Source organism: Mustela nivalis (genome assembly GCF_964662115.1).
Source record: "Mustela nivalis genome assembly, chromosome: 16".
NCBI classification, from domain to species: domain Eukaryota; kingdom Metazoa; phylum Chordata; class Mammalia; order Carnivora; family Mustelidae; genus Mustela; species Mustela nivalis.
The window spans coordinates 20,264,970-20,289,117 of NC_139035.1; the positions used below are offsets into that span (position 1 = coordinate 20,264,970).

A 24,148-nucleotide genomic window follows, 5' to 3' on the forward strand; every position below is an offset into this window, starting at 1 on the left:
TCTTTTTGTGATGCAAGAGGATAAAATGTCTATGCGATGAGTTGAAGGAGGGGAATGATCCAGGCATTGTGACCTAACGTTAGGCTGTTGTTGACCTTCCAACCCCGAGACAGAGGGAGGATCATCTGCTCTGGATACTGGTTGACCACAGGGGACTGAAACTGTGTATGGTGAAACCACAGACCAGGGGGACTACGGTATCACTGACTGCAGTTGCTCCTGGAATAAAAGAATGAAATACAATAGAATTAACATAAAAGTATTATTATTTTTTCTTTCTTTGTTTCTTTTTTTTTTTTTTTTTGAGAAGTGGAAACTGTTAAAATTTCCTAAGACAGCTTAGTGCTTTGCAGCTATTTAATTCACTTAATACTAGGTTTTGTGACAAAACATGGAAAGTATGAGAGAAGTCACCAAAGGAAGTGTGAATGTATACTAATTAAACAAAAGTGGTTTCTTATCACTTCCTCTCCTCCAGTATGCCAGGAAACCTGGATTTTTGAAACCATTTTGGTTTGGTTGGTTTCAAGTTCCAAAGAACTTGGTTCTTTTTTTCTTTTTAATTCTCAGAAATCTCATTTGTGCTTTCATTAATGATATATTGTAAAACTGCTGTTCAATGTGGAAAACCACTAGCCACATGGGGCTGTTGAGCCTCCAAAAAGTGGTTAGTTCATAAATGTAAATATACATTGGATATCAAAGTCTTACTATGAAAAAGTAATGTAGACTCTCTGATGATTTTTAACATTGGCTACATGTTTAAGTGATAATATTTTATTTTATTTTATTTTATTTAAGATTTTATTTGCTTATTTGACAGAGAAAGAGAGGGATCACAAGTAGGCAGAGAGGCAGGCAGAGAGAAAGGAGGAATCAGGCTCCCTGCTGAGCAGAGAGCCTGATGTGGGGCTCGATCCCAGGACCCTGAGATCATGACCCCAGCTGAAGGCAGAGGCCTAACCCACTGAGCCACGCAGGTGTCCTTATTTTATTTTTTTAAAAATATTTTATTTATTTATTTGAAAGAGAGAGACACACAGAGAGAGCGAACGTAAGCCGAGGGAGTAGAATAGGGAGAAGCAGGCTTCCCACCAGCAGGGAGCGCAACATGGCGCTGCATCCCAGGACCCTGGGATCATGACCGGAGCCGAAGGCAGACGCTTAACGACTGAGCCACCCAGGCGCCCCAAAGTAATAATATTTTAGATACATTATGTTAAAATATATTATGAACACTAATTTCACCTGTTTTCACTTTTTTAATGTGACTACTAGAAAGTTTCTAACTACGTTCTGACTCATATTATTCTTCTGTTGGACGTGCTGCTTTAGAAGCTGCATAAGAGGAAGGATCTCTTTTTTCCAGCCTTGAATTGACCTACTTTACAGCACATTGTCCTAATCAAAGTTTACAGAGTTTTAAACCTATAGCCTCTCCACCCTGTACGCTCTCATACCCCAAATCAATGCAAGGACACTGATGGTGTACCCAGAGTCACGGACCTTGGATTCCCGGGGCGCCTCAGGGTCCTGGGATCGAGCCCCGCATCGGGCTCCCTGCTCCGCAGGAAGCCTGCTTCCCTCTCTCTCTCTCTCTGCCTGCCTCTCTGCCTACTTGTGATCTCCGTCTTTCAAATAAATAAATTAATTAAAAAAAAAAAAAAAAGAAAAAGAAAAATTCCCAACAATGGATGCCTTACTTCTCTGTACGATGATTTTTTTCATTTATGGTCAAGTCTAAAGATCAGAAACTCTCTGTACTTTCAGCTTCTAAGACGTTTTCCTCTAGTGTTGTTAAAATAGATCTAATGCTTCTTGCCATGTGAGTCTTACCATTTAATTTGACTTAAAAACTGCCACGTACTGTGTAAGGAACTGTACAGCTGTCATGCTCTTATCTAATCGCAGCTCAAGTTTGTTCCTCCCCAGAGCAAACAGAACAATTCCTGTTCCTCCTCCTTGTTTGACACATTTCTCATTTGTCAATAGAAGCTCTTTTGTCAGAATATTCATTCTCCAAAAGCTGGCAAACACAAGTGTGTGGATAAAAGCAAGAGTTTTTATAAGATGAAAATATTCACTAGTGAACTGAACTCTGAAAACGTTGGTCTGCACTCAACCATCCATTTTAGTTTAACACCGTGTCTTTAGAACACAAGAGATCCTTGCAAGATTTAAATACCAAAGGACTGAGAAGTACCAGGGGAAACTTGATGAAGCCTTTCAAAGGATGATTTTTATGGTAATGGAGCAAAATTCACATGATGTGAATTGTCTCATGCTATCAAACGATTTTTTTTGTCAGGAAAGGTTTTTTACAAACAAAAAAATACTGCCACACTCCTACGATAGGTGTGGCCTATCACATGTCCCAAAGGTTAGATGAATGAATGTATCATCAGGGAATACTTAGGAATGTAAATTTTATAACCCAGAAAGTAGGATACTGCCTAATTTCAAAATTCTATTACATTTTCTTTCTCAATTCTGCATCCTATATATCAAAAGAAAAATCCTAAATCATTACTTTTTTCTCCCTTCCCTTTTGTATCCTTTTGATGTTTTCACGTACCTTATGATTCCATCTAAGGGCTTTTGGGGATCTAAATGCTGGCCCCAAAAGATATGTCCATGTTTTCATCCCTGTAACCTAGGAGTGTGATCTTATTTGGATAAATGGACTTTCCAGATGTAATAATGGGTCTCAAGGTGAAATTATCTGGGTGGCCCTAAAACTAATGACAAGTGACCTTATAAGAAACAGAAGAGAAGACAGAGAGGAGAAGGCCAGGGCAAGATGGAAGGAGCAACAGGAATTAGGCAGGCACAATCCCCCAAAGCACCTGGAGCCACCAGAAGCTGGAAGAGACAAGGAAGAAGTTGCCTCTCAGAGCTTTCAGAGGGAACGTAGCCTTGTGGACACCTTGATTTTGAACTTCTGCCTTCCAGAACTGTGAGCAAATAAAATTCTGTTGCTTTAAGCCTCCAGCTGTGTTATCAACTTGTTATGGCAGCCTTGGGAAACAATATAGCCTTGCTTGTGACAAAAAGCCTTAATTTATAAAACTAGCTGAGAAAAGGGGAAGGAACTAGTCAACTTTCATTCTTTACTTTTGGCCCAGGTGACCATTGTACATTTCCTTGGTATCCAGGTTGGACTGAAGGGATGAGAAACATGTCAGTCCTAAATCATATTTTGTCTGCTCGGGTCTAGGTTTGCCCACACCTAACATAAAAATTGTAAATTCAGTCAGAACATCCCAGATTCACATCTTGAGGAATTCTGGAGGATATGAACAGATGTACTGCACAGTATCCTCCCCCAAAGTCAGAAACTGTGGGTGGATAGTGTTGTGTGTACAAATAAATTGAGAGAGCACCGGGCTGGATGTGTGCTACGTGACCTTACCCCCTGGTTATGCTGATTTGGACCAGGGTCTCTTTGCTGGTTCCTACAAACGGGGGACAAGTTAACTCAGGGCAATGGGATAGTGACAGTCCCCGCTGTGTGCAGAAACGTAGAGAAGGCGACGCTGCCAATCGATGAGAATGCAGCAGATGTGCCGAGAGAAGCAAAAATGGGAGACCAGACATGGAGAAAGAGGGAGCCATGATCTCCCCATGAATTTTGGGTTCTTTGGTTTCCAGGAGATACCTGTCTGACTTGTAAACTCTCCTCTTTTTGCCTAAGCTCATTTGAGTAGGGTTTTGTTACTTGCCTCCAAATAGCACTGACTGAGACAGGAAGACTAGCACTTGGTGTCTAACATACTGGTGCATGTCAAATACAGAACGGGGGGCTCCTGACTGGTTCATTCAGAAAAGCATGGGACTCTTGATCTCTGGGTCATGGGTTCAAGCCCCACGGTGGGTGTAAGGATTACAAAAAATAAATAAATAAACTTGTGCTATATATAGAAATACAGAGAGAAAAGTACTGTGAAACAAATCTAAGCTAAAGGCCTAAGGATGGGAATTAAAGGTCCAGGTAAATAACAGAGGAGAAGAAAATGAATTTTACAATTTCACATTAACTTCATCACTTACATCTTAGCAGTAGTTCAGTTAGTAAGAGGTAAGCATACAATGTAGTGGGTAATCCCTGTTTTCAAGGACTTTACTGTAACCCTGCTAATTCGGAACTAATATTTTTCCCAAATAGACTCTTTTTTTTTTTTTTTTTTTTTTTAAGATTTTGTTTGAGGGGGAGAGAGAAATAGTGAGAGAGAGGGCAAGCTAGGCAGAGAGGCAGAGGGAGAGGGAGAAGCAGGCTCCTTGCTGAGCAGAAAGTCCAGCTCAAGGCTCCATCCCACGACCCTGAGATCATGACCTGTGGCAAAAGGCAGGCACTTAACCCACTGAGCCACCCGGACACCCCCCAAATAGATTGTGGATGACATCTGTGTATAGTTTATAAAGGGTCACTGGTTTCAAACAAGTAGAACAAAATTACTACTTCCCTGGTAACTATTACATAACTAGGCATGAGAAAAGATTTAATGGAGTGTCTCTACCATTTTTATGGGCTTACTACATTTTATTTTTTTTAAAGATTTTATTTATTTATTTGACAGAGAGAGAGATCACAACTAGGCAGAGAGGCAGGCAGAGAGAAAGGGGGAAGCAGGCTCCCTGCTGAGCAGAGAGCCCGATGCGGACCTCCATCCCAGGACCCCGAGACCATGATCCCAGCAGAAGGCAGAGGCTTTAACTCACTGAGCCACCCAGGCACCCGAGACTTACTACATTTTAAAAAGTAATTATGAGACTGTCTTTTTCATGTAGATATGTTTAAATGTTTTGTGTTCATGTATTTAATCTCATCCCCTTAATGGAGTGTATTAACGCTATCTTCAGGTCATTTTTACCCACTGAGAGGGTTTCCATCTGTGGTTTTGATCTGGAAACCACTATTTTTCAGAGAATCAAAAAGGACACGTTTACACATCAAAGGATATTCTGGCTTTTCAGACTTCAGATAATAACTGTATGCTGTATTATTCACAGTGCATGATGTTGGCCTTTAATGAGTGTGATCTCTTTCATATTTGGAATTTCTTAAAGCCTATCAAGCAAGCAGTAATAGGCTTCAGTATATTCATTTGTCTTTCATGTTAGACCTCTTGGGGGGATTCCTCAGTACTGAATGTCTGAAAATAGAACCTGGATATTCCTAACTCCCACTAGGCAGTCCGTTAGATCTTGCTGTGCTCAGGTGTCTGGCCCTCCATGGTGGGAAGAAAGTACCAGCAAGGTGGCCCAGCAAATGTCAGGGTATCAACACAGGAGTTATGGGGAAGAAGATCGGAGTCGAGGTCAGAACTTCAAAGAAGCAGCAGACCTCTTCAGAACAGTACTCATCAGATGCTTACTTTACGGGCTAATTTTAACTTGGCAAAAGTTTCTAGAGACTTTTTCCCTTGTGTTTATATATCATTCCCAATTATACACTGTTGTTAATGGGCCTACAGATAGAAGTAAATGTGCCCAAAGTATTCCTTAATTTATGTGATTCTGGAAGAACAGAGGATCCTTTTGCCCAATTTAAATTAAAACTTAAAATATTTTTAAACACTCATATTTTTCCGATTTGGACAGTAACACATCATTGTGGAACCTGGGGGGGGGGGGCATAGGGTGAAGGATATAAAAGATGATAATAAACATTTAAAATCTCATTAGCCCAAACCACTCTTGTTTCTATTTCAGCAAAATTTCTTCCAGGCTTTTTTGCCTATACAAAGATTTTTTTTTTAAAAGATTTTATTTATTTATTTGACAGAGAGAGATCACAAGGAGGCAGAGAGGCAGGCAGAGGGGGAGGAGAAGCAGGCTCCCCGCTCGGCAGAGAGCCCGATGCAGGGCTCCATCCCAGGACCCTGAGATCATGACCTGTGCCGGAGGCAGAAGCTAAACCCACTGAGCCACCCAGGCTTCCCCTATGCATATATATTTAATCCTCTTGAGATTTTTTAAAAATTAAAAACCATGACTAAGCCTTCTCCACATTATTGCAAACTTTTTGTAAACAATTTTTTCCAAGGTTGGTACAGCCATATATATTGGAAATAAATAGCTCAGCAGAAAGATTTAAATGGCTTTTCTTGGTGTTTTGAAGTTCAGTGCAGCTATGAGTTTGGAGACCTGCAGACGGAGAGGACAGTTCTCTCCTCCTTGAGTTGAGAGGAGAAGGGAGGAGGAGAAGCTTCCTTTCTGCAGTTTAAATGGTGACTAAATCTGCTTCATTAGCTGGTCAACATAGGCTGGACCTTCTATATGTGTTCATGGTATGAAGTCACCGCCAGGCACAAGTCACATTTCCAAATGGTTTAAGCTACGATATTCATGAAGGAGTGTTAGACCGTGTTGGTAAGTATCTGGTCCTAAACCTAACTTTAATGACTGTCCTATCAGTCCAGTAACAGAAATTTTCAGCGCAGGAAAGATAATCCACAGTCTGAATGCAACTGGGGTAGGGATCTGCCACTCTGTTCCCAGGGCCTAGCCGAGTCTAGAGCAGGTTAATAGATACCCATAAATATTTCTGAAAAAATTACCCCGTGAATGAATCCTGATGGTGCATGGAAAGCATCATTTATTCTAAGATATGAATCAATGATTTAAGGCTTCAAAGCTTGAAGCCTCTGACATAGAAATGAAAATATCTTCCTATTTCCCCACATGATCTCCCTCAAACCAATGTACCAAAACACAGTCCCCCACATGATTCAAGAACCTGCAGACAATGCAGAGGCAGGGAGGGAAGGAGGGGTTAAATATTATCACCAAAAGACATCCCTTAGCTTCAAAATCACTTCAGTACCTTGGAGGAATTCCCCAACACATAAACCTACTTTCTGTTCCCAACAGTTCCACTTAGAATTGCTAATAGAAAGAGAGACCTCACCACGACTCTTGTGTATCCTTTTGTATGGAGACCAGAGGGGGAAAATTAATCCACGAAGTTGGCTTCCATGAATGAAACCACAATGGGTCTGCCTAAGGTCTGGATCAGCATCCAGAGAGGCCACAAGATTCCTGAGAAAAGTGTATAGGGCTGGGTATAAAGAGATCCTGATAAAAATGTTCTTCAGGGCATCTGTAGGCAGCTAGAGTTTGGATTTTAGCCCATGACAGAGATGAAATAAAAGAGGCAGAACATAAAGGGCAGGCTCGATAGGTTCAAAACCAAATGGGAAATTTCTTGAGTGGAGTCTTTTGCCCTTCCTTTGTGCGGCCAGAACCCTTCCTCCTCTGCCAGCAGAACCACAACTTGCTTCTCTGTCTTCCCGACTGGACCATGTTCCCTAAAAGCAGGGACCACAGCGTCTTTCCTGCTCCTTGCCCAGTCTCAAGAGGAATTATCGTCAGAAGGCAGATGCCGTCCATGAATTTCTTGGGCATTTGCTCATGTCTCACAGATTTGGGTGGAATTCAAGGATAAACTTTTTGCCTTGTTGATGTCATAGGGACCTCAGGAAAATCCAGTGGAGACTCCTGTTCTGAAACCTAGGAGTGGTTCCTACTAGCTAGCTTGATGTGGGGGTGACTTGACTCTGATATTCTCTCCCAGAGAGACAGGTGTGCACAAACATGCCATGAAATTCCATCATGAAGACAGAACTCTCTCAGTAGGCTGAAGATGAGTACTTTTCAGCTTCATAGACCTTACGCTGTGTCAGGCAATCATGGGAGCTACCTTGCCACTTGTCTCCTACTTCTGGGATTGGTGGTAGATATTCATTTGTTCAATACTTATTGTTTTCTGTACACAAGGATGTAAACTCTAGGGACACAAAGATCGAAGACAAGGCAGCACAGAGACGGTAGACAGCTGCAATAAAGTGAGAAAGAACAGCAGAAGTGGGCAAGTAAATGAGAGCGACAGCTCAGCAAAGTGTTATCGGGAAGGGAAGGTTTGTCCAGACTTGTCCTGACTCTTACAGTGAAAGTGGAAATTGGCCAGATTGAGAAAGGAGGGTCAGAAGTTCTTGGAAAAAGGGAAGACTATGGCAAAGGTTGAGAGGTGTTCAAACAGGAGTGGCTCCAAGCCTGGCTGACAGAAGAGCTTTATTTAATGGACTCCTCCCAAGACGTCCATGAGTTCCACCCAAACCACATAAATAAACATATAACCTAAGAAAAAGCTACGTAGAAGACATTTCAAATCAATGGACTCTCCAATGGGAATTGGTACCCCCAATTCCATTCTGATCCTTGGCCCTAAATAGAAGTTCTGGAGGAGCCACTCTGGGAATGAGTCTTGCATGTTGGGAGATTGGTATGGAAGGAGATGGAGTGGTAAAGTCTTTGCCATACCCAGTGTCCCCATCCCTGCTAGGCTTGATTTCTCCAATGTTTCTTCCTTTCCTGGCTGGAGCTGTTGGCTTAGGAAGAGTTAACTTGTTATAGACAAGGTGCATGCTAAACAAGTTAGCAAATACCCATTCTAGGCTCTCCCTGGCCATGTCTACCATGAGAATTTGAGTTTGCTGATGTCAGGGATCATATCCACCTTATTCACCTCTGCTTCTCCAGTGCCCACTAGCATGCCTGCATATAATAGATAGGCAATCATTATTTTTTGGATGAATGAATTCACAGAGGAATGAGCAACTGTGGATATTGGTGAGTAATCGTTTTATTTATGATCATTAGTGTTACCCATTGAAGATAAACTTGTTTAAAAAGTAGTCCAATTACTCCAAGAGTAATTGCCCATTAATATAGATGTATTCCAATTCTTAGAGAAATAAGCATAATTTTCAAAGCATAATCACATCTGACAATTAAGTGACTTCTTTGTGGACTCCCTTCTGACAAAAGAAAACTGAAAGTTCCATATGCAACAACAGTGACTCACCTTTCTATCTGAGGGCCGTTCCTCCTAGCTCAAGTATGACTTGAAAGATGGCTTGAAAGATGAAACCACCCCCATTCTAAATAAATATGACATTTGGACAACTCTTCAAGGATGAACATTTTATTGGAATATAGGAACTTGGCAGAGTAAATATGTGGTTACAAAGTGCTTTAAGTCTATTTGCTTTATATAGTGACCAGAAAAACCCATCCACAGTGCAGATTTTCATCCTTAAAGTTCCAGACTTCAGGAGGCAAGTCCCCAAACCCGCTTACTTATACTAAAGTACGAAGACACATATAGCCAACTTTTTTGCCTAGCGAACCTGATCGTTTTAGTCAGTGATGTCCTTCCCTTCCCCAGATTAAAACTGCTATGGCGCATATAGCACCTAGCACTTTTGATAAAGAGTGAAATTCACTCATCTGGCAGAACCGTGAAACCCTTGGAAATCACAGACTTCAGTCTGGAGGGTTACAAAACCAGACTCGAGAATCTTTGCAACAAAATGTAAAAGATCAGGCCCAGGGACCTGCATTTTTCACAGGCAGATTCTTTATAAAAGCTTTTGGACAGATTGGAATCTTACCCTTGTGGTGTCCAAAATACCTTTTCTTTCTTTCTTTTTTTTTTTTTTAAAGAGTTTTCTCTGCGGGATTCAAGGCACCACTATCTCCACTCTAAGCTGCAAAGGAAAAAAAATGACGGATAATTTTTTTTCAAGGCAAATATTCTCTTTGTTAAAGGTCAATAGTAACATGACTCGTTTGAAGTCATGGAATTTTCCCCAAAAACCATGTCCTGAGGCTTTATGCATTTCTAATGGATTTGCCTAGAGGAGAGATTCCCCAGAGCAGCTGCTGGAGATCTGCATGCTGATCAATTAAATTATAATAACCTTGCTCTAACGTGGAAGCCACTGAAGCAACATATACAAGTCTATTAAAAATGAGACAAACTCATAGGAATGTGAAGTTACTCCATTCAGCATGTTAAAATGAATAAGAAATATTTTTAATGAACTTTATTTTCCTGTTTTATCTTTAGATGGCACAATCATCCCACTTAGTCTAGTGAACTTGTCTTTTGTGAAATATGTAGAGAAAAATTCTTTGTGTTCTCAAGTATGTCCTACCATGTAGTGCCCAGTGCCCTCTGGCCCATGGGATGGGTAAATGGAGGGCACTGACAGGCATCCATCCAATGCAGATCTGCTTTTTTTCAGGGTTGGAAAAATTTCTTAATTTTCTAAGGGGTCCGAGAAGCCCTGAGGTGAGCAAAGGAAGGAACCTGGGAAGCTCCAGCCTGGGTTGGAGCAAGGTTGGGACCTCCTTGCTTGCTGACATTCTCCTGAAGGGCAGTCCTTGGTGGGCTGCGCACTCCTCCTTTGGCTTCCAGACTGACTAGGCAACGCATCTGACCATCTGGCTGTCTGCCTCTTGGACTTTGGACTTGACCTAAGGGAAGGCTCCCCAAGGGCAGAAAGCCCAATTAAAAATGTCTCCCTGCCTGACAGCAAGCCCCAAATAGCCCCAGCACAGTAGCGTAGGGGGGTAAACAGGTCTCACGTGTCTTGAGCAGCTCGACACCAGCTGGTTCTTGTGCAAGGCACTAGGGACATGAAAATGACTTGAGAAGGCAGGGAGCCATTACTCAAGGCTGTGTATCTCTAGCAGGAAGCACACATGATTAATAAACCCCAGTTTCTGTCCTTGAAGAGAGAAACCCCAGAAGAGATGGGAAGTAGAAACAATTTCAGTATTTGGAGCTCAGTACAAGGGTAAGAGTGAGCACTGCAGGGACCGGGGAGGAGGGGTCTCTACCTTCTTTCTCTCTAAGGAGACCCTTCATAGATGTCATTCAATGTGAGACTATAATGATACTGATTATTATTCATTCTTTATCACCTAGAAATTCCTTTTTTAAAAAAAGATTTATTTGTTTATTTATTTGACCGAGAGAGATCACAAGTAGGCAGGGAGGCAGGCAGAGAGAGAGAGGGGGAAGCAGGCTCCCCGCCAAGCAGAGATCCTAATTCGGGGCTCGATCCCAGGACCCTGAGATTGTGATCTAAGCCAAAGGCAGAGGATTAACCCACTGAGCCACCCAGGTGCCCCTCTCATCTAGAAATTCTTCATGGGGAGTTGGACAGAGGGAGATTTTAATTCCTGCTGGAAGAGTTAAACTGTGGGAAAAATTCTCTAAACAGTTGATATAAACTTGCTGAGGATGACCAAACAAGCTTTTAGGACAGTATGTTGGGATCTGATAATAAAATTTGTGGAAGGAAATGTCAAGAGGTACCACTGGGGACTAAACTTCTAGGAAATGATACAGTATTTTTTGGAAGGATAACAGAGCACAGCTTTTGAATCTTCTGCAAGTAAGTTCTCTAAATTAACATTTCTAGGTCACTATCCATTGAGGAGATGTATTTGTGTCTATTTCCATGGAAGTGTGAATTCCAGGAGAGAGGAACAGAGTCTTTTTCACTACAGTATCTGTAGCACCTGGAACATGATAGGGGCTCAGTTAACTTACTGAATGACCAAACACATTTCCACTTTTGGTGACATCTTTAAAACTTGACTGGAACTTGACAATGTACATCTGGGCTTTCCATTTTTTTCTTCCTTCCTTCCTTCCTTCCTTTCTTTCTTCCTCTTTCTTTCTTTCCCATTTATTCACTTTGTTCCCCTTCTGGGAATGAATCAGGACCATTTCAACGGATAGACAAACTAGTCATGGTTTGAAAACTGGCATATTTTTTTTTCCTTTAAATTCCTGTAGGTCTTTTACTTTAGGCCAGACAAAGCACTTTATCTTTTCTTCTCCTCCTCCTTCTCCTCCTTCGTTGGTGTTGCTGTTGTCACTATGCCCAGCACAGCCCGTGGCATACAGCAGGTACTCGAATAATGCTTGTTTAACCTGTAGTCTTTTACACTCAACCATTAGCTAAGGCCCGTCTGCCCAGTCGAAGGCTAGTCTGGAATGCTTTCAAGCTTAAACACGCCAAGAAAATTTCCTTGCCACATCTGAATTTCCCCAAAAGGTGATTAATTAATAAGAATCAACGTGATTAATTAACAAGAAATTGATAGCAGAATTAGTAACAGGCTCAGACAGCCCCACAGACCGCAACCTTCCTCCATTGCTGCTCTGCTTGCCCAGGGCTGTCTCGGGCATCATCTCTCGGGCACTGCCCTTCTTTTCCAGCGACCCCTGTCCGCAGTCTGGCTGTGGATGGATGCTGAGCCCTTCAGAGCCAGCGAGGTTGCTAGTGGTTGGTGAAGCCGGATTTCCAATATACCTTTGCATTCCTACCCCAAATTAAAAAGCCTCGAAGTACATTAGAGGAAAACATGCAGTGTACTGGAAACTGTGCACCTACTGTTTTCTTCGTCTTTACTGGAACGCCACTGCCTCCCTCCAACATCCTCAGCTGCCTCTCACCCTGAACACGTCCCACCAAAATGCTAAAGCTGTAAATCACGGTAGAGCAGTTCAGTTCATAAAGGTCTGCCTCAGTGTGCATGGCCCGTGTGCACTTCCTCTGGTTTCATTACACACGTTAAGGAAGTACTTAAAATTTTTTTTTTTTTTTGGTAACAGCTTGTGTGCAACCCCTAAGCATACCCACACCTATTAACCTTTGGCTGAATTTGTGCAAAGAAATACTTATGCCAAATTGTCCCTTTCACTCTTCGGAGGGCTGCCCTAGGTTACTCTCCCCCACCTCTTGGGAACCGAGCAGATCGAAGTTTGGCGCACTCTCCACTACCCACTGGCACTCGTGGACCCCAGCAGGCGTAACCCTCTCTGTACCCGCACCGGCAGCCTGGGCCAGGCTGCTGGTCCCTCCCGGGGCTTCTTCCGCTGAGCCCTGGCTCTCGTCCAGACAGGTGGGGTGAGCGCTGGAGATGCAACCTTCTTGGGGCCTGGCCTCACCCTCCACCATGGCCTCGACCCCTTCTCCTTCCTGGGCATCCAGTCTGGAAGCCCCTGCTGTGAGCTCCCTCTCAGTGGGCTCCCCGGCCTCTGCTTGCTGCTCTGGGGGGCCTGCGCTGCTGGCACCCTCGGTGAGCCCTTCACAGGCCAGCTGAGCCCCCAGCAACCCCCCCAGCTCCACCCTGCCAGCCTCCGCCTCCTCCGGAGAGGGAGAACGGGCCTCCCTGCCACTGATTTCGCTCCCTTCACAGCTGTCTTGACTGGAGGCAACTGCTCGATCGGCCTCTGTGTCGATCTGGGTTGTTTCCTCTAATTTTTCCATTTCTGGGGGAGCATGGGTCTCTTCACGGGAAGCATTCTCCATCTCGAGGGTGGCCGATTCCACTGGCACTTCAATGGTCACCGTCAACAAATTTCGGAGCTCCTTTAAGGAGCCCAAGACAGAGCTGGCTTCTGGCTTTTCGTGGGTGGGTTCTCCATCCTTAGGAGCCCCTCCAAACTCCAGCTCTGATGAGGGTGTGCCCAGGGCTCCTGCCGTGTCCTCTGTAGTCACAAGAGCCACAACAGGGTCATCCGTGCTTGGAGTCCCCTGTCTGGTGCCATCTGGGGGAGGGGTGGGGACAGGGAAAGACAGGCTTTCTCCTTTGGCCAATGGACTAGGGACCCCAGGCTGCTTCTTCTCCCCTGACTCTTGGAACACTTCGTTACTCAGTGTCTCGCTCTGTGAAACTCCTGGCAGAATGGCCGAGGCTCTCCGGGCAGGGCTGGCCTGGTTTGACCCTGAGGGGGTTTTTAGATCAGTTAAGCTAGACACACTTTCACTGGGCAAGGCCATGTTGTCTTCAAATAAGTTGTGCTTCTTCAGGAGAGCAGCTTCCTTTATCACTGGGAGAGACCAGAAAACAGAACATGACATTGACCCTCTGCCCCGGCTACCCTGCACTTCCCAATGTTATCCCAAAGCCAAACTCCCTTCCCAGCGTTTTCTGACTACCCACATTTCTCAATGTCAAATTACAGCTTATACCCCCCCCCCCCACCTTCCTGGTCTCCTTCCTTCATGACCAAAGCCCACAAACTCGTTTTCTACTCTGGACCTCTGCCGTGTTTTCATTCATTCACTCCTTCCCTCATTCATGGGTGCAAATTGGGCAACCACTATGGGACAGGCTCTGAGAATCCAAAGATGAGTAAAATAGGGTATTTGCTTTGAAGGAGCTCGCCACCTAGAATAGTATTGTCTGTATCAACCACAGAGGCCCCGCTGCAGGGGCAGGCCTACATTTCCCTGCTGCTTCTCGTAGCCCCGTCTTGAATGTGGGCTGGGTACCCAGTACCAAGCATGCAGAGAGAGCCTTCTTGACCTGTAGTGTCTAGAACGAAGACCTACGTGCTTCTAGCTCAGTCTCAGAGAACTTGGGAGGACTCAAGACAACAATGACGGTACAGCCGACATTTTTGACCACAGGCCTCCAGAAGAGCTGTATAGGCTGTGCGGTGCCCAAGGGTATCATATCCCAGGGGGCGCCCCCTCACGTCAGAGAGGGCATAGATTTGTGTATTCGGCAGAAATTTCCGGGAACAAGCAGTAGAGCATCCTACTCTGATAAAATTGGTATATCACAGCAATGTTTTTGGACGGACGACAGTCAGGTGTCTGGAGAAAAGGGTGCCTTTTCCTAACTGGTGGAAAGGTGCCCTGATGGAATGGCAGTGGGCTTGAGGGAGCCCTTCCTGTCAGACGCTGGGCTGATGTCTTCACATTTCTCATCTCGTTGGATGAGCTACTGGGCCTCATGCTGTGCCTGTTTTCTTTGTGGTGGGTTTTTGGTGATCCTAACACCTTCGCCATGGAGACCAGACACGATTCAGGCCTACGGTTTTGGGGAACAGCCCTGTCCAGCATATTTCTACCAAAGTTGTCCTGTCCGCGGTCCTATCACAAGCAAGACCTGACTCCACAGGACAGGGGGTGCTGGAGTCCCAACAAGGTTCACAGAGAACTGTGTGGGCGCCCTGTGTCTGCTTCTGTCCAGCTGACAGGACATGAGGAATGTGCTGAGGAGGCAGCTGGCAACCCGTGATCCTGGAGTCACCTCCTCCTGCCCCAGGGAGGGGTTGGGAGTCTATGGCTAAAAGCACCTGTTTTCCTTTGTTCGGTCTGGAGCAGCTGGAGGAAGACAGCTGCTCACGAGACAGTCCGGCCTTAAACTCCGCAAACGTCTGTTTTCTGTGAAAAATGAAGCTTAAAATTTCCGTCTCCCAGAGTTCTTATTTGTAATTCAAAGGAATAATACTGAATGAGCTAACACAGCGTGTGTCCGACCATGACTCTCAGTCAAGGCTGGTGTCCCCCTCTTTTTCGTCTCCTTCCTTCTCTGTCTTCCCAAGAAACCAGTAGCGGTTTCTTATTCCCCTTTCACACCTGTTGAGAAACCTAGCTGGCCTCCCTGGGTCCCCTTGAAGGGGTCCTCCCCTGTATTTGCCATTCCTCCAGGACCAAAGAAGTCTTCCTCACCTTTCAGAGTTTCATTAAGGAGGCTCTGATGTAAAATCTCCTCATAGACATTTTCCACATGAATCATATTGGTGTGATCTGCAAAAATGAACTGCTCGTATTTCTGGAGCTCCTGGAGGGCGAGAGAGAGGAAGACAGAGGGCAAGGCATGGGACACCAGTTTGTAGAGGAGGTTCGGGGAGCACGAGTCACCCTCAAGATCCCTTCCTTGGAGTGTGGGGCACTCAGGCACTGGTCATCCCCTTCACTCTCCCAGCCACCAAGGCACGATGCCCCGTACTGTGCACACGCTCTGTGTACTTCGGGGGTGTAGACGATCCAGATTTTAATCATCTCAAGGCCCTGTCTCCGAGCCCGTGGGTCTCAAGGCCTCCTTTTTCTCCGTCACAATCCAAACATTTCCTTGTTCCTTTCTCCCCCCTTTCAACTCCAATAGTACTCTACCAAGGTATAAGTCACACACAGTAAAATGTACACATTTTACAAGTACATCTCAGTGGTTTGAGGTGTAAAACGATACCCGTGGAACCACAACCCAGAAGATCAAGATAGAGATTATTTCCAGCACCCTGTGCCTTTTTCCAGTCTACACCCCCAACAAGAGATAAGCACCACTCTGATATCTGCCACAAAAGGTTTGTTTTTCTTTCTTTCTTTCTTTCTTTTTTTTTTTTTTTTTAGATTTTATTTATTTATTTGACAGAGAGAGATCACAGTAGGAGAGAGGAAGGGAAGAGATCACAGAGAGAGGAAGGGAAGCAGGCCCCCTGCTGAGCAGAGAGCCCGATGTGGGACTCGATCCCAGGACCCTGAGATCATGACCTGAGCCGAAGGCAGCGGCTTAACCCACTGAGCCACCCAGGCGCCCTCCTTTTTTTTTTTTTTTTTTTGATTGAGAAAGAACACATGTGCTAAGGGGAGGGGTGGAGGGGGAGGGAGAGAATCTGAAGCAGGCTCCATGCCCAGCACTGGGCCGGACACAGGGCTCCATCTCCCAACCCTGAGATCACGACCGCAGCCAAAGACAGACAGTTAACTGACTGAGCCACCCTGGTGTCCCTAGTTTTTCTAATTTTTTGAAGTTTATGTAAATTGAATCACATATTCTTGTGTGTTTGGTTTGGAGATTCATCCATGTTGCCACGTGTATCAGCAACTCGTTCCCTTTTGTTGATAGAAGGCATTCATTATATGGGTAAACTACAATTGTGCAGCGATCTTCCTATTGATGGTGTTCAAATTTGTTCATTTTTGAGATGTTATGAATATAATTGCTTTAAACATTCCTGCGCATGATTTTTTGGGATTTAAGGACTTTTTTTTTTTTTTTTTAAATCTTTGTTGTATACCTAGAAGTGAAATTGCTGGGTCCTGGACTAGATGTCTGTTTAACTGTATTAGAAGGGGACCCTTTCCGGGTATGGAGACTCCCATCAAGAACTCTTCAGGAACATTCTCCTCTTTCCTGCCAGCTGGCCCTGACAGTCACTTGTTCCCTCCAAGGCAACCCAGGCTGGGTGCCCTATGCTTTAACCCCCTCCTGCTCTCCAAGGGTTTCCAGATGGCTTGGGGTCAAGGAAGGGATCAGACTGTACCAAATCACATTCCAGTGTAGTATGAGGACAGAGAAGGGATCAAGATGTACCAAATCGGGCGCCTGGGTGGCTCAGTGGGTTAAGCCGCTGCCTTCGGCTCAGGTCATGATCTCAGGGTCCTGGGATCGAGTCCCGCATCGGGCTCTCTGCTCAGCAGGGAGCCTGCTTCCCACTCTCTCTCTCTCTGCCTGCCTCTCCATCTACTTGTGATTTCTCTCTGTCAAATAAATAAATAAAATCTTAAAAAAAAAAAAAAAAAAAGATGTACCAAATCACATGCCAGTGATTAACTCAAAAATCCTTAGAGCTAACGGTACTCAAAGGGTCCCAGCGACCAGGGCCTTAGCAGAGGGCTTTGAGGCCTTTTGGCTGAAGGGACAGGATTTTCAGCAGGAGATCAGAAGTCACCAAATGTAGACAACTCAGTGCTAGGACTTGGGGGCCCCAGCCCAGATCGCAACAGGCCATAATGGGTCCCTTTAGATCTATTCTAGAGCAAAACCAAAGGATCGAAAAGACGTGAGCTTCCCATTGGCTACGGCTGTGCTCGTCCCCCCGCCCCGCCCGCTGCTGTAGGCTACAAACTCCTGCCGGCAGGGACGTTGGCCTGGATCGTATCTGATACACAGTCAATACATGTTTGCCAAGTAGACCTTTAAAATTTCAAACAGTTAGGGGTGCCTGGGTGACGTAGTCGGTTAAGCTTCCAACTCTTGGTTTCGGCTCAGGTCCTGATCTCAGGGTCGTGAGCTTGAGTCCCGAGTCCGGCTCCCACTCAGCTCGGAGTCCACTTGAGATTTTCTCTCTCTCTCTCTGCCTCTCCCCTCTGCTTACAACTTTCTCTCTCTCTCTCTCTAAAATAAATAAATAAATCTTAAAAAATTTTTTTCAACAGCTAAGTAAGTGTGTGGAAAGGAACAATTTTCTAGGGATATTTATACTGTTGTGACATGTCCAGCTTTTATAACATAGGTCCTCTATATTGACTGATTGAACCCTGACATATGTTTAATTCCTTGGAGCAATTTAATTGGAATCCCTAACGGCGGGTCTTGGGGAATCTGAATTTTTTTTTCTTTTCTTTTTTTTTTTACAGCTCTGCAGGCAATTTCAGCGTACACACTGGACTGAGTACCGCAGATCTAGGAAGCTGTGATTTAAAGAACCAAGGAAAACATATGTTAGTAAAATAAAGAATCCTTCAGTGGAGCAGATAGTCCCCTAGTTACCCATTCTGTAAATCCAGATTTTCAGAAATCTCTTGGCACTGAAATCATATCCTTCATTACTGAAAACTTGGGGTCTCAGTTTCTTTGGAAACCAATCTCTCTTGATTAAAAAAAATCACAAGAGCACATTACAGATTGGGTACAGCTTTGTTGATGCTTGGAAAAAGGGAACAGACAAGAAAAGGGGACTTTCTTTGCCTTTTTCCTCTTCTGGGAGAAGGTGGCTCTGAGGCCTTTGGGATTGAAAAACACCCTAAGGAGAATGTCCGTGAGCAGACACATCCAGAGGTTGACTAAGTCATCCTTTGGATGGCTAAACTTTTCCTTCCACACATGGCAAAAGGACCACCATATAGACAGATTCTTTATTCCTGTGGTTTGATCAAACTCCCAGAAATAAATGCCAGGTACTAGATATGCCAAAACTCTAAAGAAAAAAAGCATTTATAGAATATAAAAATAACCAAAGAAATTTCTGCTGTAAAAGAACTTATGCAAAGGATTTTAATGTTCCAATTCTTGGAGACCCTCTACACTGCCCAAAAGTCCTTTTTAATTCTAATACGCTCTTTATGATTTGCTCCAAGAGGAAGAAGGCATTAAAAATATCCAGGCTCATAGATCATTTCTGAAATATAGAAATAATAATAGTAGTAGTATATACCATTCGCTGAGTGCACACCATGTTATCAGCGAGTGTGAGCTCAGTTCTAACTCTGGTGGTTACCAGCTCCGTGACTTTGGGCCCCCTTACTTAATCCTTAAGTTTCCCCATTTGTACAATGAGGATATAAATAGTACTTCCGTGTAGAGTTGTCATGAGATTATTGAAATAATCCACACAAAGTGTTTAACATGGTGTCTGACACGTGGTCAGCACTCATCAAATATGAATAATTTACTCTCCTCAATCTTATAGCTACTGAGAAATACATCATTTTCATTTTCAAGAAGATGGAATCTGGCTGAAGAAAGAGGAAAAGTGACTCGTCCAAGGCCCCAGAGTCAATACATGCAGGAGCCAGGACTTGAACCCAGGTCTTGAAAATGCCTCCACAGGTGGCTCACCCATGGTTCCGCTCTGCAGATCGAGTCACACTTTCATAATCACAGCTGTCACTGGTAGCAGCTTTAAATGGTTTTCATTTCATCGGCTTCACCAAACAAACGTTAAAAGAAAACATATTCTTCTATAGTTGTGTTACTTAAGGTCTTTTCCTGGATGGAGTGGTCGAGTTTCAGAGGACACATGGTAACCAATAGTCATACTATGATGAGGAGCACCTGGTGTCCTCAGGGGCTCTATGACAACCTTTCGTTTGGCTCAAAGTCAGATCATTACCTTTGAGAGTCTGTCTAGTCCAGGGGTTGGCCAATACAGCAGCTGTTTGCTTTTATAAATAAAGTTTTATTGGAACACAGAAGCACCCATTGTTAACGTACTGCCTGTGTCTGCTCTTGCGCTTAGCAGAGCTGAGTAGTCGCAGCAGAACCACGAAGCCTCAAATCTTTACTATCTGACCATGTGCAGAAAAAATTTGCCGACCCCACCCTGGTCTAGTCTACTGTTTGCAAGCACATCCTAGCAAAAGACCTTGCTCGAACTTCACAGCAAAAAAAAGCAGGCTCTTTGGAGTAATCCATCCTCTTACTGGTTTGCACGTGGATGCCAGTGCCTTCTGCACGGTGGGAAGTGTGATTTGAACCAGTGCCTCTTGAAATATCCTCTTCCGGATGGTGCTGCTGTCATAATCATATTGCTGTCAATACAGAGACGGAAACATATGCTGAATAGCAACATTGCAATCTGTTAACTTTTGCTTAAACAAAAACTCAGTCACTCACTGGTCTCCCTTTTCCCCCTATTTCTGAGGCCCCTACGGTGTTTCCAATGTCTCAAAGATCTTATTATGCAATTCCCTCCTACTTTGGGTGGAGGGTATGACTATTAAAGACCCATCTTACCCTTCTTTTTATAGATAGGGAAACTGAGGCAAGATCAAAACAGTAACTTCTGCATTATAAAAGTTGGAGACAGAAATGGCGGGTGAGTTTGTATGTCATCACCCCTGTCTTGGGTGGGTCCGTAGGAGCCGAGATCATCTACTTCTTTCACTTTACATCCAAAAAGCAGGATGAGTGGGTTGTAATGATTTCTACAAGGAAAGGGAGGGTCTGGCTCATAGCTACTTTAACATTGTGGCATGTTAACTGAGGAAGTTTAGCATGAAACAGTCAAACCTAGAAACCAGAGTTTGGTTTTAGATGACGCTTTAAAAGGGTCACAGATATAATGGAACACAGTCATAGGCATGTGAGCAGAATGGTCAGGCCAAATATGGAATAGTTAATGAGACAAAGGCATTTAGACTGGAGTTAACTTGGGACAAAAATTATAGCTCTTTTCAAACAGCCAAAGGCACTACGTGGAGAGGGACATGAACAGAGAGACTAGAACTAGAATCACCAGTGGTGACAGCTTTGGGTTCACATTAGGAAGCATGTTCTTGCAACTCAAAGTGTCCAGAGAAGAAATGGACTATCCAGGGACATATGGACTATCCAGTGACAATGGGTCACTTCCTGACCCTGGAAGTGAAATTGACATTGATACTATCTTTTCTTTCCAATTGCAAGTTCATTATTACTTGTGTTCCCATAATAAATATTACTTTTCTTATTTTTTAAAAAAAGCTTTCATTTATTTATTTTTCAGAGAAAGAGAGCCAGAGAGAGCACAAGCAGGGAGAGCAGTGGGCAGAGGAAGAAGCAGGCTTCCTGTGAGCAAGGAACCTGATGTAGGATTCGAATCCAGGACCCTGGGATCATGACCTGAGCAGAAGGAAAATGCTTAACCAACTGAGGCATCCCATAAATATTGCTTTTAATTTCAATGATTTGGTTGTCATTGTTTCCTACTACCTATGAGGTATTAGGATTAGGTCTAAAATTCAGGGATCACCTCCTAGGCTCTGTGCGATCTTCTACTCCAAGATACTGTTCAGGGGGATAGGTAGTTAAGAAATTAGTGGACTGAATTTAAGAACTGCTTTAGCTCTAGGCTCACCACTGAGTAGCCTGTTGAGCTTAAGTAAGTCACACTAGTTCTCAGTGAGTCAGTTTCCTCATCTTTTAATGGAGATATATTCTGATCATTTCATAAGTCCTTGTGAGGATCAAACAAAACAGGATAGGTTAAAAACAAAAAAGCTTGAAAACTAGATCATGTATGTGCAAACTGCTATTATTAAAACCATTTTGATATATATACTTAAGCAGTAAGCACGTCAAAAACAATTTCAGGGATGCCTGGGTAGCTCAGTCATTTAGGCATCTGCCTTCAGCTCGGGTCATGGTCTCAGGGTTCTGGGATCAAGCCCCGCATCGGTCTCCCTGCTCAGCGGGAAGCCTGCTTCTTCCTCTCCCACTCCCTCTGCTTGTGTTCTCTCTCTCATTGTCTCTGTCAGATAAATAAATAAAATCTTTAAAACAAACAAACAAAAATTTCATAAGGCAGGTCTCTCTCTCTCTCTCTCTGGAGTATTTCCATTGCCAGGAGATTTTGATTTTTCTAAAAAATGTTGGCTAATTTATATGGGTTTTACTATATTGTAAACTCTTTGAAGAAGGAAGCTGTGCCTTGCCTATTTTTACATTTCCTGTAATACCTATCACATCGCTTTGCTTAGAGTGGACAGCTAATAAATATCAAGTTCAATCATTCTATCAAGAACAGGTCCCTTGAAGCGATGGCCAAGAATCCCGGGGACCTGTGGTCCCTACGGCTGCCACTAGATGGCAGAGCAGGCACGAAAGTCCTGCTGGGGGCCCCAAACAGGGAGAGTGAAAGCCAGAATTCGGCATCTTCCACTGAACAAAAGAAGCAGGGGGTCACACTTGTTTCACGCTTCCCACAAATGAGACGCCGGTTTTACCTTTAAGACTCGGAGCTTAACCTTCTCGATGGCGACTGCAGTTTTGGCGGCCTCTCCCTGGAGGTGTGGGGAAAGCAGCTGCTGGAAGGTGAACACCGCGTTCTCCATCAGCTGGAAGCCGAAAGCGACACAGAACAGCGCCTGGTCAGAGGCTGGGGTCTCCACCCGGAGCAGGGAGGGAATGACCATCACAGATCCCCTCCCCAGGCACTAATCTGGGGCCACCCAGGGCAGCAGGTCTTCAGCCCCCTACCTAGTTATGATATAAATGAGCCACAGTGGGACCAGTAAGAGTCTGGGAACCACACACTCGCACACACACCTATGCACGTATGCATACACGTATTTTTTTTCCCTCCTCTCTTCTTCTTATGCTCTGAGCTGCAAAACCCATGGAGGCCACGGGATTGAGAATACCGCCCTCTCTGGCGGTCAGCCCCTTCCCCTAGTTTGTAAGTCATCTCCCCTGTCCTGGGTGGGTTCTGTAGGCTTGACCAAGGGAGGTGGGGGGCTTCTCCAGTTACTCCTTGGTGGCTTTCATCCTGCACTTCCGCTTTTTGGTGGGGGGGGATGCAAACCAGTCCAGCACAGCTCTCTGCACTCCGCCTACCCCCTCACTTCTCTTCCTCGCTCTGCCGGGCTGGAAGGGAGGCCAGGCTGGAAGGGAGGCCGGGGTAGGGTTTGGTGGCTGATGTGCCCCCGGGGTAGGAAACAGAAACGATTCTGATTTCATTCTCTGTACTCATACCTGATTCGGTTTCACCAGGGTTCATATGACCAAAGGGACTTCTGTTAAACCATTGCCCGATTTTGCTCCCCCAGTCCATCTTTAATCCTTCACAACTCGCAGGTTAGGTAATAAGGTGTCTCACTTAATCTGCCCTATAACTTTTAAGGAACAAGTGTTCCTTTCTTCCCAAAGCCTCTGATCCCAAAGCCTGAACACACAGCTTTGTCCGGCACACTCAACACTGTAGCGACCTTATCTGAGCATCTGTCCCTGAGGAGGGGGGCGTCTGGCACCGGACCCAGGTCCCTGAGTGATCTCCCCCCAGGACACCCCTGAAATAGAATTGAGCTCTTCTGGCTTCAGTGGTCACACCCTTCTTCATTTAGAAAGCACTATAACACGGAAAGAATTTGTGCTTCTTTATGGAGAAAAAGTTCCTTGTGGCGGGAGAAAAGGAAAACTGCCCAAGTAGACCCAAGAGATCCAAATAGGAAGCTGTGATTGATTGACTGATTTATTCTTAACCGGGTTAGGGAATTAACGTAAGCCGGTAGTTCTCCATTCTGGCTGCGTATTAGAAGCAGTGGGAATGCGGATAGGGGGAAGTTCCTGGGAGTGGGGCCGAGACATCAGCATTTCTTAAAAGCTCCCCAGACAATTCTTATGTGCAGCTGAGGTTAAAAGTGCTGGTTTGACAAATCAAGTAATTATCAATTACTGCTACTGGATTCCCTGAGATTTTTTTTTCTTTCTGATGTTCATCAACATGGAAGAAAGATGAAGCCAGATGGAAGGACCAAGGATATCCTCAACTCAACATGACGACGACAGAAATGGACCCCATTGGCCAGAGCCACACCAGCACCCCAGTCTCGCCGGCCAGCCCTTGTTTCTCTGCTGCCTCCGTCCTCACCCCCAGCAGAGGCCCTGGCCGCTCCCACCTCCTGCATGTCGTTCTGTGTCCTCTGGACCACCAGGTCCACGTGGGGGAATCGGAAGCGGCTCTTGAGATCCTGCAAACGCTCCTGGAGCAGGTTGACTTTACTGTAACAAGGTTCCATCTTCATGGAATCCAGTGGAAGATTCATGAGCCGGTCTAGGTGCTACGTTTGGGGAAAGGGAAACATTAAAAACCTTCAAACTCAAGAACAAGATTACATGCATATTCTGTATTACATAAATACTAAATGATTGAACGTATGTTGGTAGAGTGAATCACTTCTCAGGCCACTAGATTTATGACATTTCAATTGTCTTATTTGCCTCCTTCAGGGGTCCCTGGGGCAGGTCTATTGCTAGGGCAGAGACTGAGAAGAACCCACTGGAT

The 24,148-nt window shown here is 44.6% G+C and overlaps 1 protein-coding gene across 1 annotated transcript in view; it reads right to left on the bottom strand.

Moving 5' to 3' along the window:
- Positions 1-8,970: 8,970 nt before the first annotated feature.
- NIBAN1 (niban apoptosis regulator 1) overlaps positions 8,971-24,148 on the bottom strand; it is a 139,141-nt gene continuing 123,963 nt past the window's right edge. The window contains exons 10-14 of the mRNA XM_082702973.1: positions 23,763-23,924; positions 22,092-22,202; positions 19,809-19,916; positions 15,333-15,444; positions 8,971-13,699 (exon numbers count right to left, since the gene is read on the bottom strand). Of these exons, the coding sequence (XP_082559099.1) occupies positions 12,564-13,699; positions 15,333-15,444; positions 19,809-19,916; positions 22,092-22,202; positions 23,763-23,924 (1,629 nt within the window). The 3' untranslated portion in view covers positions 8,971-12,563. The remainder of the gene's footprint in view (positions 13,700-15,332; positions 15,445-19,808; positions 19,917-22,091; positions 22,203-23,762; positions 23,925-24,148) is intronic.